An 18,046-nucleotide genomic window follows, 5' to 3' on the forward strand; every position below is an offset into this window, starting at 1 on the left:
TGCTATTACCTCTGAAAACTCTTTATTTAAACAGCCACAGGGCTGGTTGCCCCTCCTCCAGTTTTTTTTTTTTTTCAAATGTCAGCTTCTTGCCTATTTAAAATCACAATCCCCAACACCCTAACCCTTAGTTTTCTCCTGAGCCTTTATCATCATCTGACATTGTCTAGTTTCACTTATTTTATCATCTGCTCTCCTTCCACTAGAATCAAAGCTCCACGGGGGCTGGGAATTTTGCTTTCCACCAGAGCCTCACTATCTGGCAAGTAACAAAAGCCCAACGATTATTTAAGGAAACAAGTGAATGAATGGGCAGTGATAATTCAGGCCACAAGAGGAGAAGGGAAAGGTGTAGGTGATTAGGGTCCTGGTGCAAGAATTCTTCCTATACGCTAGGTGGAGAGAAGAGGTGCCAGTGGGTCCCAGAGGCCAGAGGTGGGTCCCACTGAGGACAATCTGCCTATCCCCTTGGGAGATGGGAGATCACTGATTATTTTCATCCTATTCTTTTAGGACCAGGAAACAGTCATCTAAAGACGTCCCCCGAGGAGTGCAGGTCAGTAGGGTTCGCACAGAGGACCTGCGCCTGGGTCCTTCAGGCTTGGAACAGGTGCAGGGTGGAGCCTCGGTGGCGAGCTGCAAGCCAGAGGCCTTGCCCAGGCCAAAAACTCCAGCTCCCTCCGCGGTCCCTAGGGGGCGCTCGGGGCTCTGTTCGGGCGCGAGCGGAGGGGCTCCCACGAGCAGTCCTTGGGTGGGGGGCTGGGGCCACGGCCTCACTGCCGGAGCACCCACCGAGCCTGCAGGCTCTTGATCCGGCCCAGCATGTCCAGGTGCCCGGCAGAGTACTGCTCGATGACGTCCTTCACGTCATACGGTCGCAGCGTCTCCTTGAATTTCCTTTTGGCCACCAGGAATTTCAGGATCCTGTCGGGAGAGGGGGGTCTCAGCGGGAGGGGATTCCTTCCCAGCCCCTTTTCCATCCCTTTGCTAACCATTTGTCTACCATGAGGGCATCTTCTGCTTGGGTCACCGCAAACAGCTTCTGCTGGGTCAGGCTCCCAGCCTCCTTCCCTACCCACCACGTTCCACCCTCAGCCCTCATAGGTTGGTTGGTTGGTTGGTTGGTTTTTAATGTGCCTGTATCTGCCTGGGAGGTCAGGGACTGGGCCTGGTTTCTCTCTGCTAGCTTGGACACAGGGCAGGCATCTGTGAACACTGATGATCAAGACCACTTGGGGGAAGACATTTTTGCTTTCACTCCACACATGCTTGTTAGTGCCACTGTGCTGGACCCTGGGTACCCAAGGGGCATCAGATCCAACCCCAGGTCTCAGGAGCCCTGCTCTGGGGTGGGAGACAGGACACACAATTATGGGGAGACAAGGGCTGTGTCGAGGAATGGAGAGACCTCTCATAGTCTGGGACCAGGAGAAGGGGGACCTCAGCTGGGGAGGTCAGAGGACAAGTCTTGAGAGTGATACTTTCCATCCCCAAGGCAAGAGGAGGATGAAGGGAGGCTTTCTGGACACAGAGAGACATGGAGGCATATGAGCAAGATTCCATTCAAAGTAGCTGGAACAGAATGTGAAGATAAGGGGTCAGTTCCACCCCCCCCCCACCCCCTGGGGAGGTAGGGTGGCACAGAAGACAGGGAAAGAGATTGGCCTTGCAAAGGAGGCTGGTGGGTAGGAGGAAGAGGTACTCCGAAGAGCCCTGAATCCCTGGCAGAGATCAGGCAATGAGCAATTGGGGTGCTGAGGAAGGGGCCCTGTGGTTTCCTCTATGTTAGCATGATGGTTCTGCCAGCCTATGCGGAGAATGCCCTGGAGGGGCAGAGTCTTGGGCAGGAAGACTAGACCTAGGGGCTGGGCTTAAGCCAGGAGCTGGCAGTTTTAGAGCAATTCAGGACAAAAAGGGACATCAAGGCTTCTGAGTCTGAGTGCAGAATGATGCCCATGGCTTAGGCAACAGGATGGATGGTGGTGCCCCTGCCTGAAATGGGGACACGGGAGGAGGAGCAGGTTTGGGGTATGCTGGGTGTGAGTTGCTCTGTGGGGTGGCCAAGGAGAGCTGACCCAGGCTATGTGGCAGCTCAGGCGATGTGTTCCAGAAGCCTCACTTGGAGGGGGAGAGACAGCATGTATGAAAAGGGGGTGGGGAGAGGCCTCAGACTCTCTGGGGAGTAGAGGGGGATCCAGCTGACTCTGATTTTACAAAGAACACAAAGGAAAGAGCCTGTGGGTGGATGCATCAGACAGAGAAGAGAGGAGGTGAGTCTGGAAGGCCTGGGGGTGAAGGAGGTCTCTGGAGCTAGAGCTGCAGGCCGGAGACAGAGTCTAGGCCAGGACTCCACGCCAAGAAGCTTGGGGGCTAGATGATGGCTGAGCCATGGCTAAAGGGCTCGGGGGACTCTGGCCCACTCTTGTCAAGGCAGGGAGACAGCCGATAGAGTCAGCAGGGCAGGGGCATTCAAACTCGTTTAACCAAGACCCACCATAAGAAATACATTTTACATCAGAAACCAGGATACACACACACACACACACACACACACACACACACACACACACACACACAACCTCAATGTAGGTTTCATAAACATTATTTATCCTTCCTACAGGGGATGCACTCTGCTATTTTCTATTCTTTTTTTTCTTTAAATGCTGACCGTGACCCACTAAGTTGATTTCACTAAGTTGATTTCAAACTGTTGGGACCTGTGGTTTGAAAAAGCACTGCTCTAGAGGAAGCCCTGGGGGAGACCGACAAGCTGAGGTCAAAACACCCAAGGAGAGAGAGAGGAACTTTGAGACACAGAAGCAAAAGGAAGATGGAGTGAGACACAGAGATGGGGGGAAAGAGCACACAGGACAGACGCAGGGAGAGTAGGTAGCTGGTACACAGCTAGCGGGGAGAGAAAGGGGTGAGGAGAGGGACCGTGGTGGGCAGCCGAGCCTACCGCCCTACCCAGCCGGCCCTCCAGATGTGAAGGGGATGAGCAAACCCTGCTGGGAGCCATATGCCCCTCCCACCCCACCCACACTCCAGGGCCCCCGCCAGCCAGCACCGCCAAGGGTGCCAGGCGGGCAGCAGCTGGTGTGCCCGGGAGCTAGGCCAGGCCTGGCCATGAGGGCAGGCCCCAGACGGGGAGCCACAATGGGTGGCAGACGGATTGGGGGGCCGGGGGGGGTGGGGCACCTCGGGCCTCAGTCTCACCTGACAGAGCGGATGACCGTCTTCACGGCAGGCATGACATCGTCCACTGTGAGCTCACACTGGTAGCTCTTCTCCTCTGCCACTTCCTCCGAGGGGCCCTCTGCAAAGTCAGGGGGCCCGAGTGGTAGCAGCAGAAGGGGGCCACTCCCAACCCCGACCACCACTTGCCGAGCCACCCTTAGAGATACCGATAAAGAGAGGCTCAGTAAGGGTGCAGAACCTTCCTGGGGGCACGAGGCAGACCAGGCTCCTGCCTCCCTAGCTGCCTTACCCAGGGTGGAAAACCCTGGTTTACTGCGTGCCCCTCTGCCCTGCGACCAGTCAGAGTAAGAATCTGCCCAGTGGCCAGGTGAGCGGAAGCTGCTTTAGGGCACTTCTGGTTTGGCCTGAGGCAAATTACACACAGCCCCGGAGGAAGGCCTATGGTCCCACCAGGACAGTTAGCCCCGGAGACAAGGGGGAAGGGCCCTGGAAAGCAAGTCATTCTCTCCCCAGGGAAGAGAAATGCTTCTTCCCAGGCCAGTACGCTGCATGGAGAGGGGATACTATCCTTGTTCCATGGGGGGGCAGGAGTGGGGGAAGGCCAGGCAGCTTCTTGGGCAGGGAAGAAGAGGCCCTGGGCACTAGCCATGCCCAGATTCCCATAGGTCAGCACCCTCTCCCCAAAGACTGGTTTGTGGGATTCTGTAACTTTCCAATAAGTGGCAAAGGCCAGGATTCAAACCCAGGCAGCCGGGCTCCAAAGCCTGTACTCTTAACCACTACCAAGTGCCACCCTCTGAATTCTCATCTGATTCCAGAGGCCAGCAAAGCAGGTGTCACGACACCCATTTCACAGACCAGAAGACCAGAGCCCAAAGATGGTCCATCAGCTATAGAGCTGGGACTAGAACCGTCTTTCTGCCCCCAGCCCGGACTGTGTCCCCACCCTGCCCCCCATGCAGGTAGGTCCCGGGTCCCAGACCCCCAGGGGCTCACCCTCAGCAGAGGTGCGGGGTTTGAGTCTCAGGGAGGCCCGGAAGCGGGTGCGGTCATTGAAGCTCCAGCTCTTCTGTACCTTGGTGGGGCTGGTGGCCTCACCCACCTGCTCGCTGCTCGGGGAGGTGGGCATCGGTGGAGGCGCCAGGTGCTGCTTGGAGGGGCCCGTCCGTCGCTGGGAGCTGCCCATGCGGATGCGGTCCTTGATGGCCATCCGGCTGCTGGCAGGGCAGGTCGGGTGGGGGAGAGAGCCGAGTTAGCTGGAGCTGGGGGCGGGTGTGCGTGGGGACACCGCTGACTTAGGACTTGGGCGTGGCTACTGGCTTTTGATTCTCCACCAAGTGGAGACTCTGGGGATGGAACAAGGGTGTGGTGAGGGGGACCCTGACTCCTACAAGAAGCTGCTGCAGGGTCAGTCTGAGTCGATCCCCTCCCTACCCCCATCTCCCACCCCTCATTGCACGGACAGATAAGGGGTGCACAGGAGACAGATGTCAGGACAGAAGGAGTGAGAGACCCAAGAAAGGAGTCAGAGACAGACAGGAGGATGGGAGAGCTGGGTCTGGCTCAGGTGGGTGGGTGGAGGTGGAGATGGCCACCCTCTGGGCACAGACAGGCTGCTGAGGGGTGGAGAGGCTCACCTGGCCATGCACACTGAGAAAGGCCTCTGGGTCCTCACTGTACACAGAGGCAGGCCGCGTGGAGTCGAGGGTGTGTGTTTGTGCACGTGTGCGTGTCTGTGTGCGTGCGTGTGCGCACATGTGACGGTGTGGGTACCCAGGTACCAGGGTGTGGACACGTGTCCACATTTTCTTCCTTTCCTGCCAGAGCTCTCTGATCCCACACCGGTCAGGTCAGGGCTTTAGGACCTAGTGCAGCTTTGCAGGACCACGCAGATTTTGGCGTAAATAGTGCCCCTATTACGGGGCGCGGTGTGCCGGCTACAGAGGGTCCAGCTACTGGGCCCTCATATCTGCCCCAGACGTGCCTGGTGCCCAGCCTCCCGGTGAAGGCCTGTAACCTGGTTCTGTGGTCTCCACTGCCTGAGCTCTGCCCACCTGGACTGATGTCCTCCCTCCCAGACCCACACCCCCCACTGCCTAATGAACCCCCATTTCAACAACACCCACACGTGTCTGTGTGCACGGGAATGCACCTGTGCATGTCTGTGTGTGTGCTCAGACTTCCCTTCCCACACCCCAGCTCCCCACCACATCCCCCCAGATCTTGGAGGAAGACAGATGCGGGGAGGCCTCAGGTTGTCCAGGACGTGCCCAGGTTAACCAGTACCTGGTACAGAAACTCTGTGTCCAAGAGTTTCAAGGACCATGTTATCACTGTCTGAATAGGACCTAGGCAAACGTCCCCCATCCCATGCCCTGGGGTGTCACCACTGCCTCCCTGCTGTGGGGACCTTCCCAGGTTGGGGGCCCTTCCACCCCAAACGTCTGGGGCCCTGGCTCAGGAGAGCACCAGCCAGTCTTGGAGGAGGCCTAAGGTGGGGCAAGGGTTGGGGGAGGAAACTGTGTCGCCTACTGTCAGGGGCTTTCGGGTCAAGAGTTAAGCAGAGGACGGATTCTGGTTTCAGGGCTGGGTGGGAGCTAGGGTCCCCCATGCCTGGGGCATGGGGTCCAGGGTACAGAGCCAAGGTGCTGCGGTGAGGAAGACGTCGAAACCAGGGGCACCTTCGGGAAGGCAGCCAGGATGTAGGGCCATCCTTAGGAGTAGGGGCCTCTGCCCAGAAGGGAGAGGTTACATAGGTCATGGATTAGGGCCCTGAGGATATCAGAAGGGAAGGACGAGGCAGCCCCACAATCCAGCATGCTGTTTGCTGGCCCAGGATCCCCTCAATGCACCCAAAGGTTCCAACCAAAGTTTGAGGTTGGCTCTCCCAAACTTTCCTCTGCAGAGCCATTCCTCGGGGCTCTCCTCATGCTGGCAAGCACCCCCCACCCACCCGGCCCGTGCAGCCCCTTCCTTTGTCCCCCACTCCTCCAAGGGGGAGAGCAAGAGGGGGGTGGAGAAGGCCCTGCCACTTAGCCAAGGGCCTGGAACCCCGGATCTCTGCGCCCGGCACATCACTCCAATGACGTTCTGGGAGAAGGGGGTGACCTCCCTGTCACGAGAAGTGTGCAAGCAAGACTGAGCTTGCTCTCAGCGGGACTTAGGGAGGAACGGGTCTGGAGGCTTGCACTAGAGGCCTTGAAAGGTCCCTTTCCAGCTCTGATGCTGTGATGGTTGAAGGAGCTTCCAGCCTGGTTTGTGGGGTTCTGTAACTTTCCAGCCAGAGGCCCTGGGCCCCTCTGCAACAGAAGGAGGCACTGTTTTCCCAGGGGAGGCTCTAGATTCCAGCTCCTTGGGCAGGGCCCAGGAAATGGCTCACGTCAGCCTCTCTGGAGCCTAAATGCCCAAACAAAATGGAAAGAAACCTGGCACACGGTGGACATCAGAAGTGCTCCTTCCCTTCCCAAGCTCCTCAGAACACTCAAGGTCCTGTCTGAATGCCTTGGCCCTCCCAGCTCTCTCGGCCTCTTTGTGTGCTGGGCTCCACGTTTACCATCCTGAGTTTACAGACTGGAAAGGAGGTAAACCCGCCTGCCCAAAGTCACAGAGCCCTTGTGGATGCAGCAAGGACCAGGACCCAGTTTTTCCTGACTTGAGAGACTGTGTTCTTTTTCTGGGACTAGCAATTAGGAGAGTGTCTAGGGCAGTGGTTCTCTGAGAGCACCTTCACTCCCTAGGGGACGTTTGGTACTATCTGGAGACATTTTTGGTTGGCCCACTGGAGGCTGCTGCCAGCATCTAGCAGGTTGAGGCCGGGGAGGCCGCTAAACTATGCTACATAATGCACGTGACAGCCGCCCCCCCCCCCCCCCCCCCCCAGTGAAGAATGATCCGAACCAAACTTCCACGGTGCCGAGGTTGAGAAACTGGCCTAAGGGGTCGGTTGGTGCCTGGAACCCAGATGGGGTAGGCTTGACTGAGGCTATCCTGGGTGGGAGGTGGGGGCAAGCTCTGGGCACAAGCTGCCCTTGACTGCCTTGCTGGACCCACCCCTATGCTCGCTTCCACATGGAATGACTCTAAGGATTCTGATACCGAAGGCCAAGCTTGCACGGGGAAGAGGCAGCCTACCCCTCTGGTGCTGCATAAAGCCCCACTTCTCAGGACTATAGAGGCAGCCTCAATGTTGGCCCCTCTTCTCTGGCCCTACCCTTCCTGGCCATCATGCCCACATAGCTGAAGTCACCTTGCAAAGGGGCAGATCTAACCCAGCAACGTCTTGGCTTAACCCTTCAGGGGTATCCCCATTTCCTTCAGCTACGGTTTCCAAGCTTTTTTTTTTTTTTTTAAATAAGATCTTAACTGCTCATCATACCACATTTAACAAGGCCAGCCATTCATACAGCACTTCCTATGAGCCAGGCCCAGTTCGAGTGGAAGCAGATGCTATTACCGTCTACGTTTTACTTCGGAAGAAATTGAGGCCCCCAGGGCTTATGGTCACGGTCCCCTAGCTAGTGAGTGGTGGCCGGGTTCAGATCCAGAGCCCTATCCCTAAGAAGCACTGCGTCTTGGATGAGCAGCCAGGAGCTCTGTCACCCATCTACTCCTGGGCCCCTCAACCCCACAAAGCTCCAGAGGCACTTTGGGGAAACCCGAGACTCAGTGAGCCCAGGCTGCCAGGCAGGGCCTACAGGATGATGCTCATGCAGGGCTCTGGGGTTCTTCGGGATCCGGCTCTGCCCCCAACTCACTCCTGACACACTCCCCCCCCCCCCACCACTCTCAAATCTGGCCACACTGGGCTGCCTGCTCCCTTCCCACGGCTGTGCTCTCTCACCTCCTTGCTTTGGTGCACGCTGCTTCCTTGGCCTGGGATGCCCTCCCTCACGTCCACTCCTTTTGGGGCCTCCTCTGGGAGGTGAAGTGCCTGACCTTGGCTCCGTAGCCCCTCTGCTTCCTCTTTTTGTTGCATTCATCACACTGAATAGCAATTGCTCTTTGCAACGCTCCAGGCACCATTTTATTCATCACTGTGTCCCTAGTGCAGGGCCTAGCACAGGGCAGGTACCAAGGAAAGTACTGGTGATGCAGCTTTAAGAGTCGGGCTCTAGAGTTAGCAGAAGAGGTGCCAATCCCAGCTCCTTCAGGCATCTTCTAGGTCCCTAGGTGGGCAGTGGGAAGCCAGGAAGCTAAACCCAAAGCCCGGCAAAAGTCAGAGTGGGAAGGACCCTCAGAGAGCCTCTAGTTCAATCTGCCCATTCCACAGATGGGAAACTGAGGTCCAGAGAAGGGAAGCAATTTGACCAAGATCACACGGGGGTCAGCGGCAGAGCCAGAACTCATCCCAAGGCTCCTACCGATGTCCCTCCTGGCAGAGTCCCTCCAGAGTCTGCCCCCCAGACCTGGCAGAGGCATCCCCAGGAAGGTAAGAGGCTCATCAGGGACCCAAGGCAGACGGCAGGCGGCAGGCACATGCACCTTGTCCTTGGCCTATCCTGTCCCCCTCTCCAGCCCCCGAACTGGCTGGGGCAAGGAGGAGTGGGGACAGGAGGAGCAGGCGAGGGGGTACCTCGGTCTCCAGCTGGCGTGGATCCGAAAGAAACTCCGTTTATTACTAAACATCTGGCTGGAAGTTGAGAACAAGACACAAACAGGTTAGTGGGGAGGGGGCAGGTGGGCAGAGCATGGGGGGGCTGCCAGGATGGGGCTGGCTTCCTGTGGCTGGTGGGAGAGAAGAACCCCCACCCAAATCATCCTCCAGCCCGCATCCCCAGGATGCAGAGATTCTCAAGATCTGCACACGGATCTCCTGGGGAGCGTGTTAAATAGGCAGAATTCTGTGCCTCTTCTCCAGAGATTCTCCTTCTGTGGGCTTGGGGAGACATCCGGGCATCCGCATTTTGAACAAACACCCCACAGGTGCTGATTCAGGAAGTCAGTGGACCATGCCTTGAGAAATATCATCTTAGCGCCTCATCAAGAAACCTCAAAGAGAGGAGGTGCTGACCCTGGCAATACCATCCCCCAGGAAGTTCTGTTCCTTGTAGTCTTGGAACGTGCTCAGCCTGGGTCCATCCACAAGTAGCACTAAGGGGATGACCAATGAGGAGGAGTATATAAGTGTATGTGGGTGTGTGTGTGTGGGGGGGGGGGGGGTCCTGTCTGGAGTACCCACCCCATAGGTCCAGAAAGCCAAGAGTGAGGATATGCCCACTTGGCCTGAGCCTGATGACTGATGTCCTAGAAGTCACAGCTCAAACCCCTGGGGTCTCTGGGAAGAAGGGACACTCCACCACCATCACCGTGAGCCCCAGCCACACAGATACTCCAGGGCAGACAGACACAAGGCTGGGAGTTAGTGATGGCCAAGCCCCTAGCAGTCATCTGGTCCTAGGCTTTGGGGGACCCAGAGTCCTGGAGCAGCGGTGGGAGGGAGGGGTGTTCCGCTCCAGGTTAGTTTCAATTTTCAGTACCTTTCTATCCAGGCAAGGTGACACCAGAGCAAACCGGACGCTCCAGAGAGCACTGGTTCAGGCCCTGGGCAGGGCTGCTCAAATACCAAAACTCTTGAGTCTTACCTATAAGCGGTGGTTGGGTGAGGTTGGGGAGGACAGCGAAAGGCCTTCAGGCAGGGACAAGAGAATCCGGCTAGGACCACACCAGGGACTCTCTTCCAGGGAGCTCCCAGCCTGGCCTGCCCAGTCATGCTGCCCCTCCCTCTACCCCCTGACCTGGAGGGACCCTCATTCTCCCTGCTTCCTGTTCGGTCCCTGGCCAGAAATGCCCTCACCGAGAAGAGGGAAGAAATGTCATTCCCAGCATCCTTTGCACCAACACTCCCTCCTCCCTGTTCCCCAGGCCTTTTAAGCCCAGAAACCCAGAGAACCCAGAGCCCCCGATCATCCTAAACATTGCTGATGTTCCGCCTAGGACCCAGAGGCCCAGAGTCCCTCAGTGACTGTCTCAAGGACACACAGCATCAGGCGGCAGAGACAAACTTTCACCACGCCACCTTCTGATCACTGAATGGCTGGTCTCTTCTCCCCTCCCTTGTTCTGGGTCCTGGCCTCAGAATCACAACTGAGGCTCAACGCCCAGATGTCTACCTGGCTGATCAGGGATGATGTGTGAAGATGAAACAAAAGAAAGAGATGGGTAGGGGTCAGGGGAGGAATGAGGGGGGATTGAATCCTTGACCTCAAAGCTACACTTCTATGGGAGCGGCCACTTTCCCATACTGTGAGTTAGTGAGCTTCCCTTATCCAAAAATGCCTGAAACCCCACTATTTTGAACATTTATGTGGGGGTGAGCATCGTTCTTTCTTTGTTCTTCTTTCAGGATGCAAAAGCTCCAGGAGAGACAGGTCAAGGGGAAAGAGACAGTTACGAGCAGCAAAATGTCCCTCAATAAGGAAGAAAGGCATTATAGGAGCATCCCAAGAGGACCCTCTGGGATTAGCCAAGCTGCGGACAAGGGTTGCACAAGACAAGAGCATTAGTCATTGGTTGCGTTTACGTAGGTCCTAGAGCGGTTCTTAGGCACAGAGCTCTCTCTCCAGCTGGCTCCTCACTCCCGAGAGGCAAGTTCAGGGGCAAGCCCCTTCTAGAGGAACATGCTGGGGGAGGGGGTTCCCTGCCCTCATGCCCCAGAATGGTGCCCACGATTACCTGAGCCGTAAGCACCTGTGGCCAGCGGCCTCCTCCTCTCTCCAGCTGCCCAGGAGGGATGGGGGTGCAGGGATGGAAGAGTGAGGGGGACGCGGAAACAGAGAAAGAAAGAGGACAATGGAATGAATGGAGGAGGTGTTGGGAAAGGACAGTGCGGATAGCTCCCCCACTCAGACCCTTAGAGCCCCAGGTGACAAACAGGTGAGTCCAGCCTGGCCTCTGCAGGGAGGCTTTCCGTCTGTACCTGTCAGGCCATCCGACGACAACTGCCCAGGCCTCATGACAGAGCCGGGGAGTCCCCAGAACAGGCCCAGACACCCACATGGTGGCTGCAGGCAGGTCTGAGAGAGGATGAGACAACGAATGGAAGAGGAGGAGGAGAAGCAAGAGGAGGTGGCGGCCCCGGGGGGCCCCTACCTTTCCCCAGGGCAGAAGGAGGCGCTGCCCGGCCGGTGGCAGGTGGCAACGGGCGGGTAACGGGAGGGTGCTCCATCGGGTACCGGCGCCCGCCGCACCTCCAGGGGCCGTAGGCCCCCATTGCGGGCCCGTTGCACGTGCTCAAACAAGAGGGCCAGCTCTCTGCAGGAGAGGGCGCCATCAGCGGCAGGCAGGGCCGTGGCACCACCCGCTCACCTGGTGGGCACCGAGCTCCAGAGCTCAGATCCTGCCAGGCTCTGCCTCTAGAGGTGCTCACCAAACACCCCAAGCCAGAACAGGCAGGGTCGCAGGTGGGAGAGACGAGCCTTCCTCCCTCCTTTTCTGCACCCAGTTCTTGGGAAATCCTCAGGGCTGCTGGGTACGGTTTTGCAGGCGGGGCACAACTTGAGGGCACCCTCAGAAGGTGGCAAGTGGGAGCTCAAATCCAGCCTCCTCTCTGCTCATCAAGCAGAGTGCCCAGACATGAAGCTGTGCCTCCCTGGAGGCCAGCAGCAGCCCTGAAATCCTCACCCTCCAGATCCGACGGGATCTGAGGGGGAAACTGAGGCGCAGGAGAGAGACTTGATTGGGTAGCTATCCCGGCTTCCCACTCCTGCAGCATCCACTCCTGCCACTGGGTTCTTGGAGACCAGATTGGGGCTCAGCTTCTTCCTAAGCCTCCAGGGCATTTCCTGGTTCCATAACCCAAGGAGGATATCTCCCCTCTGCCTTCCCATTGTATGGATGGGGAAACTGAGCTCTAAGGAGCAGCAGGCCCATGGACCTAGAATCTCCATACCAAAGCTCTGTTCCTCTTACTGGAGGGCCCAACACTATCCCCAAATCTTCCCTCCGCCTCACATACACCATACTTCTAACAAACCAGCCCCTGCCCCACTCCCCAAGTCTACCCCTGGAAAGGGAGGCTCCTTCTACGACCCCTGTCTCTGAGGTAGGAGCTTGCGTCTGTCAAGTGGAGCCCCCCTTCCCAGCCCCTTCTCTCCTGTTCCTCCCCTAGGAAGCCCCTGGAGGCAGGGGGGGAGCAGGGAGGGGGAGCCAGGTGTAGGGGTGAGTGGAATCACGCAAGAGCTGCTCTTGGAGAACTAATCAGGAAAAAGACCTGCCCGCAGAAGCGCTGAGCACAGCAGCCTAGCCCAGCCTCGTGCTAGATGCCCGCTTGCCCGCGGGACTGAGCCACACTCTGTGGTCTCCATTCCTGCCCAAGGGCCTGGCCGGGCACCTGGCCACACAAACCTCGGAGATGGCTATTAATAATCCTCTTCGTGGAGCCACCCCCGGGGGCAGTCCTACCCTGGCCTGGGCCAGTGGGACGAACCCACTTCCGGGTGCTAGGGCCAGTAAAAATAGGGTCACGTTCACACACACGGGTGCTGGGGTGTGTCCGTGAACCCAACTCTGGCACACGCGTTCTTGCCCCTCCCACACTTGCTCTACCCGGCTGGTAAGGAATAACCCTACCCTCAGCTCGAAGGGGAGATGAGCTGGCTGCCCACCGCCCTGAACGGCAGCCCTGTGGGTCAGCCTACGGACGGCCAGCTCTCCAGAAACCGGGGTGCAGCCCCATGGGGCAGGGCTCCACCCCATGCCCAGTGTCCACCGCCTTCCTGGGGCAGAACAGGGCGGGAGAGAGGACACTCCGGGCTCTGCGTTACATAGGATTTGCAGAGCCAGCCTGATAACGCCTCCGGGAGCCATCACCCCTTCCCCACCCTCCAGGGCTGAGTCCCAGCCACTTGTCCCCAAGGGGTGTTACCACCAGCCCATGCCCACCCATTCCGCCCCCCCCCCCCCCCACCGGAAGGCAGGGCCTACCTGAAGGATGGGAGGATACTGTCATAGTAGTACCAGGTGGCCGTCAGGTAGGCCCGGCTCGTGTCGGTGGAGTACAGGCGCCACGCAGCCTGGTCGTATGAGGGAGAGGAAGGGGGAGGGGGAGGGGGACAAAGCATCAGGTAAGCCTCTGAGCCCCTCAGAAGGAACCCAGTCCTTGGGTCGGCCGAAGGGCACTCAGAGCCAGAGGTCAGCTTCAATTCCATAGCCATCAGCAGGACCAGACAGACTCCCGCAAGGTAGGGAGCAGGTGGGCATCAGAGCCAGGGGTCTAAGGGAACAGCTGGGGTTTTGTAAGGCAGACATGGGTTTCCAGTCCCAGCTTCGCCCCTTACTAGCATGGACAAATTAAGGGAAGCTGTAGAGCCCCTGTCTCCTCATCTGTAAACCAGATGTAATACTACCTACCTAACAGGGTATCATGAGGATTAAAAGGGCAAATGTGTATTAAATGCCAAGTGCAGTGCCTGGCACATGGAAGACACTTAACAACCGGGTTCCCCTGTTGAACGCTCCTGGTACCTCCTCCCACCACAGCTAGTAAATCTCCATTCATTGTGCATTTGATTAATGTCTTCCTCTCCCCCTAGACTCTGAGCCGTGTCTTGGTCACTGCTGTATCCTTTAGCACATAGTAGGTGCTCTGCAAACGTCAGGGGAATAAATACTGATCGCGTGAATTATAATTACTACTAATAAGTCCACCCCATCTTTCGCAGCTGCCTGTCCCTGCCCACGGGGTTGAAGAGGGAAGGAAAGAGCATCAGAGCATCACCTACCAACCCCTCAGCATCCACAGATTTGCAGGATTTCCTCTGCAGCAGGAGGGAGGAGGGCTGGACAAGAGGAAGGACTGTCCCTCTCCCTCCAGGTAATGAGAAGAGCCAAGGAGAGACTGTGAGTGGGGTGATTAGGGAGGGCAGGGAGGCATGGACAGAGCACAACTGAGCCCTGGATGCCCCCCCCCCCCCACCACTTCGGGTGCCTCTTGTCCTTAAGGGACTGCCCACTGCTGACCTCACTGGCCAGGCACCCTCCTAGGACAGGAATATTTTTACTTCCTGCTTGCCTAGGCCCCTGGCTTGAGCTGGGGAGCAGCTGCCAGAGCTGTCTCATTAATTATGGGCACCACAATACCAGCTGTCTCTTGGCCTGGACAGTGCCAGCCGCCTGCCCCTACAATGCCCCTTGGAAGGCCAGCTCCCGGGGGACAACGGCCATTGTGCCCCAAGGGATGCCGAGAAGGAAAGGCTGGGCTGGTGGCTGGAGATAGCAGGGATGGGGACGGGCTCCCACCCTGGGGAGGAGAGATAAGTGGGGGTGAGTCAGACTTGGATTAGGGAGTGCGAGGGTGGCATGCTGGGAGCAGGCCAAGCTGGGATGTGCCAGTATTCCCTGAACTACTTCCCGCAGGGGCTTCTCTTGCACACACCCTGACTCGAGAGAAGCCAGGGCTGAGTCACAGACTCATATAAAATTGGAGCCCTTGCCTCAGCCCATGCCCTATCAGAATGCCTCAGCACAGTGGGGGAAACTGAGACCACACGCTCCTTGGTTTTCTTCCCACCCCTCTGGCTGTTCCTCCTCTGTCTCCTTGACTGGCTCAACTCTGCGGGCCCTGTCACTAACTGCTGGGGTTCCTAAGCATTCTGGACCATCTTGTCTCCTCCGTCGTCTTTCCTCTCCCTGCGGGGTGAACTCATCCGTGCCCTGGGCTTCATTACTACCCAGGTGCAACGGCTCCAAGCCTTCTCTGCCCAGCACACCCCTCTCCTCTCAGCCGCAGACCCGCATATGCAGCTGCCTCGTCAACATCACTGCTCAGGGGCTGAGGCCCCCCAGACTCCACGTGCTCCAGCCAAGCTCACATTCCTCGTGTCTCAGATCTGGTCCCCCCTCCAGGGAGGAAGGCGATCGATCATCCAGTTGGGCAAGCCAAAAACCTGGAAGTCACCCCCCCACACATGTCCCTCACTCTCTTCCTCACTCCTGATGCTGCTAATTTCACCTCCTAACTATGCAGAATCGGCCCACTTCTCCCCATCTCGTCTGTTGCTATGCCAGTCAGGTCACCCGGCGCCCTGCCTTGCCCACACTGTGGCCAGAGCCTCTTATCATCTCACACACACACCTGGGTCACCCTCCAATCCATTCACCTATTTTCAAAACATATATCTGATCATGTCACCCACTCCCGCTTTATACCTGTCAGCGGTTCCTCCCTGCTCTTAAGAAAATGGGAAAATGGGAAACTCCTCCCCGTGGCCTTCGGGTCTGGCCCTCACCCACTTCCCCAAACCCTTCCTCCTTGAGCTTTCTGTTCCAGCCTCCCTAGCTTCCTTCCAGTTCACCAAACACACCATGTTCCCCTCCACCACAGGGCCTTTGCACATGCTATTCCCTTACCCTGAATGCTCCCCCCTTTACCTCTACACCTAGTTGACTCCTACCGGTCCTCCATCTCTCAACTCGAGTGTCAATTTCCCAAGGTCATCATCCCTGAGTTCCCCTTCAAGGTCAGATCAGGCCAGGACCCTGTTAAACACTCTTCAGAGAACGATTTCTTTCTTTCAAAGTGTTTATCTCAGTTTATAGCTACACCATTCATTTGTGTGAGTGCTTGTGGAATGAGCTTACTGATGACTGCACCTTTGGGTGGCAGGACAAGAGGCCCTAGGCCCCATTCCAGTGCAGGCCATGTAGAGTTGGGGCTGGAGCTGGACAGTGGGGCAGCTCTGGTGAGTCCTGAACTGAGCCCAGGGAGCAAGAGAAGTTTCTAGCAGTCCCAGTTAGCATCCCAGCTCTGCCTCTGACTTGGCACGTGACCCCAGAAGAGTCACATCTGCTCTCTGAGCCTCAACGTGGAGCCACAATTGCGAAACTGGGACGCATGGGTCAACACACAGAGTTGATACACCAGTTCATTTCATGCTTCCTTGGCGTCTTGTACCTGGATGAGGTTAGCTGCAGGCATCCTCCTCTTCTCGAAGTGCTTCTGCCGGTGCTGCTCCTGCACCTTCAGGGCAAAGCCAGAGCCAAGGATGCCCTAGGGGAATAGGCGTGGTTGTGGGGGGGGATGTGGGGGGGGGACAGCAAAAGGCAGAGAAGGTCTCCATCACTGCCCATCTGAGATGTCCCTTTCCCATCCATGCAAATGGGGGCTAGGGGCTTGGCAGGCTCTGCCCCCAGGACCTCTCTCCCCCGGGATGGGAGATCCTAAATGGATGGCGACTCACGGCAGGCAAGGCAAAGAAGGAGATGCCTAGTAAGGCGAAGCCGGCAGCCAGGACCCTGCCCAGCCACGTGTGCGGTGTCTTGTCACCATAGCCAATGGTTGTCAGTGTGATCTGGGGACACAAACAGTTTACCCTCAGGGCTGGTCTCGGGAGCCACCCACAAGAGCTTGTTGGGACACAGGCAGGTGGGAGCCTGATCATGAGGGCAGTGCCCTGTGGTCACTCACAGGGGCTGGTTAGGGGCATAGATGGATCCCTCCCCATCACTCCACCATGCCGGTCAGGGGTAAGGTCACAAGGGCTTGGTGTGGGGAACTACATGGAGCACAAGCAGATTTACTGGGGCAGGATGGGGGCTAACACAGGGGCTGGTCACAGGGGGTCCCAGCCTTAGCAGAGAGGACAGAGACAGGCCCGCTCAGCCTTGAGTCAGGGTCACAATGGTCACGCAGGGGAGGGTCCCAGGGAGAAGGGCAGCCCTGCACAGACCCTCACGCACCGTCCCCCACCAGAGCGAGTCGGCGTAGGAGGAGAAGTCAGAGTTGGCGTCCTTCTCGGCCAGATAGACCAGGAAGGAGGCAAAGATGAGCACCAGGAATCCGATGTACCAGGCGGTGATCAGCTCCTGCGGTGACAGCAAAGATGAAAACGTCAGGAGGGCCGAGCCAGAGGGGTATAAGGAAGCGCCTAATACTGTGCGTACCCGGGAGAGGGGGGCAGGTGGGAGGTTCCCAGAATGACCCCGAGAGGTGTTCTGGAGGGGGGATAAAGGCGCCCCACCGCTTCCAGTTGCCTGGGGGTGGCGGCCCGTCTTTCTTTCCCAGCTCCTCCTTCCGGGGAGACCCTGCCCCGCCTTCCCGACCTCAGGGTACGCCCCCGGCCCCGCCCTTGACCCCCCCCCCCCAGGTTCCAGGTTCAGACTTCAGTCCCCAGGCCCACCGCCCCTCAACACCCCACACACCCCAACATCCAGTCCCCCCCACCCGCCCCAGCTCCCCACTTTGCTGTGCACACAGACTCACCTAACCCAGAAGCTTCGGACTGAGCCCCTCAACCCCTTACCCCTCAAGCCCCTCCTCCTGGCCTGCACCTGCCCTCCCCCTGCAGACTGGCCCTTGCCGGGCCTCAGAGATCGGCCCCTGTGGCCTGGCCCCCGCCGGGCCCACAGTCTCCCCATCCCTGGGGCTGGACTCGGGCCCTGCCCCACCCCCCACCTCCGGCCCCGGGAGACGTCCCGCCGGCGCACCTTGCTGTGCGCGTAGACCACGGAGCCCAGCAGCTTCCAGGTGCCGCCGCGGCGGTCCATGCGCACCATGCGGAGGATCTGCAGGAAGCGCATGCTGCGCAGCGCAGACGTGGCGAAGATGTTGCCCTGCGTGCCCGCGGCGATGACGGCCACCGAGGCCACGAACACGATGAAGTCTGCAGGGGCGGGACAGGCGAGCTCACCAAGCCACCGTGCATCAGGACCCGCGGTAGGGATCCTGGGGCTGTCTGCGGGGGAGAGCGGGGGAGGGGAGGGGGGGGCGATCCTGGGGTTGGGGTGGGGGAGGGAGGGGGGAGGACCGTGGTGGGAGGCGTGGAGGGAAGGGTCGGGAGGGTCGTGGAATCTCTGTCAGCAGCGAGGGTCTGGGTCAGGGGTGGCATCAGGGCGTCAACCCTGAGGCTTGGGG

At 58.3% G+C, this 18,046-nt stretch overlaps 1 protein-coding gene across 3 annotated transcripts in view; it reads right to left on the reverse strand.

Moving 5' to 3' along the window:
* Positions 1-18,046, reverse strand: part of KCNQ4 (potassium voltage-gated channel subfamily Q member 4) — a 53,317-nt gene that overhangs the window by 4,380 nt on the left and 30,891 nt on the right. The window contains exons 4-12 of one of the 3 annotated variants that reach the window (XM_047872204.1): positions 17,620-17,795; positions 16,873-16,998; positions 16,374-16,484; positions 16,088-16,183; positions 13,120-13,208; positions 11,287-11,448; positions 4,195-4,415; positions 3,217-3,316; positions 793-924 (exon numbers count right to left, since the gene is read on the reverse strand). In XM_047872204.1, the coding sequence (XP_047728160.1) occupies positions 793-924; positions 3,217-3,316; positions 4,195-4,415; positions 11,287-11,448; positions 13,120-13,208; positions 16,088-16,183; positions 16,374-16,484; positions 16,873-16,998; positions 17,620-17,795 (1,213 nt within the window). Of the gene's footprint in view, positions 1-792; positions 925-3,216; positions 3,317-4,194; positions 4,416-11,286; positions 11,449-13,119; positions 13,209-16,087; positions 16,184-16,373; positions 16,485-16,872; positions 16,999-17,619; positions 17,868-18,046 lie in introns of all 3 variants that reach the window. The other 2 variants (XM_047872206.1, XM_047872205.1) reach the window with 2 other exon arrangements.

Source organism: Prionailurus viverrinus, chromosome C1 (assembly GCF_022837055.1).
Source record: "Prionailurus viverrinus isolate Anna chromosome C1, UM_Priviv_1.0, whole genome shotgun sequence".
NCBI lineage: Eukaryota > Metazoa > Chordata > Mammalia > Carnivora > Felidae > Prionailurus > Prionailurus viverrinus.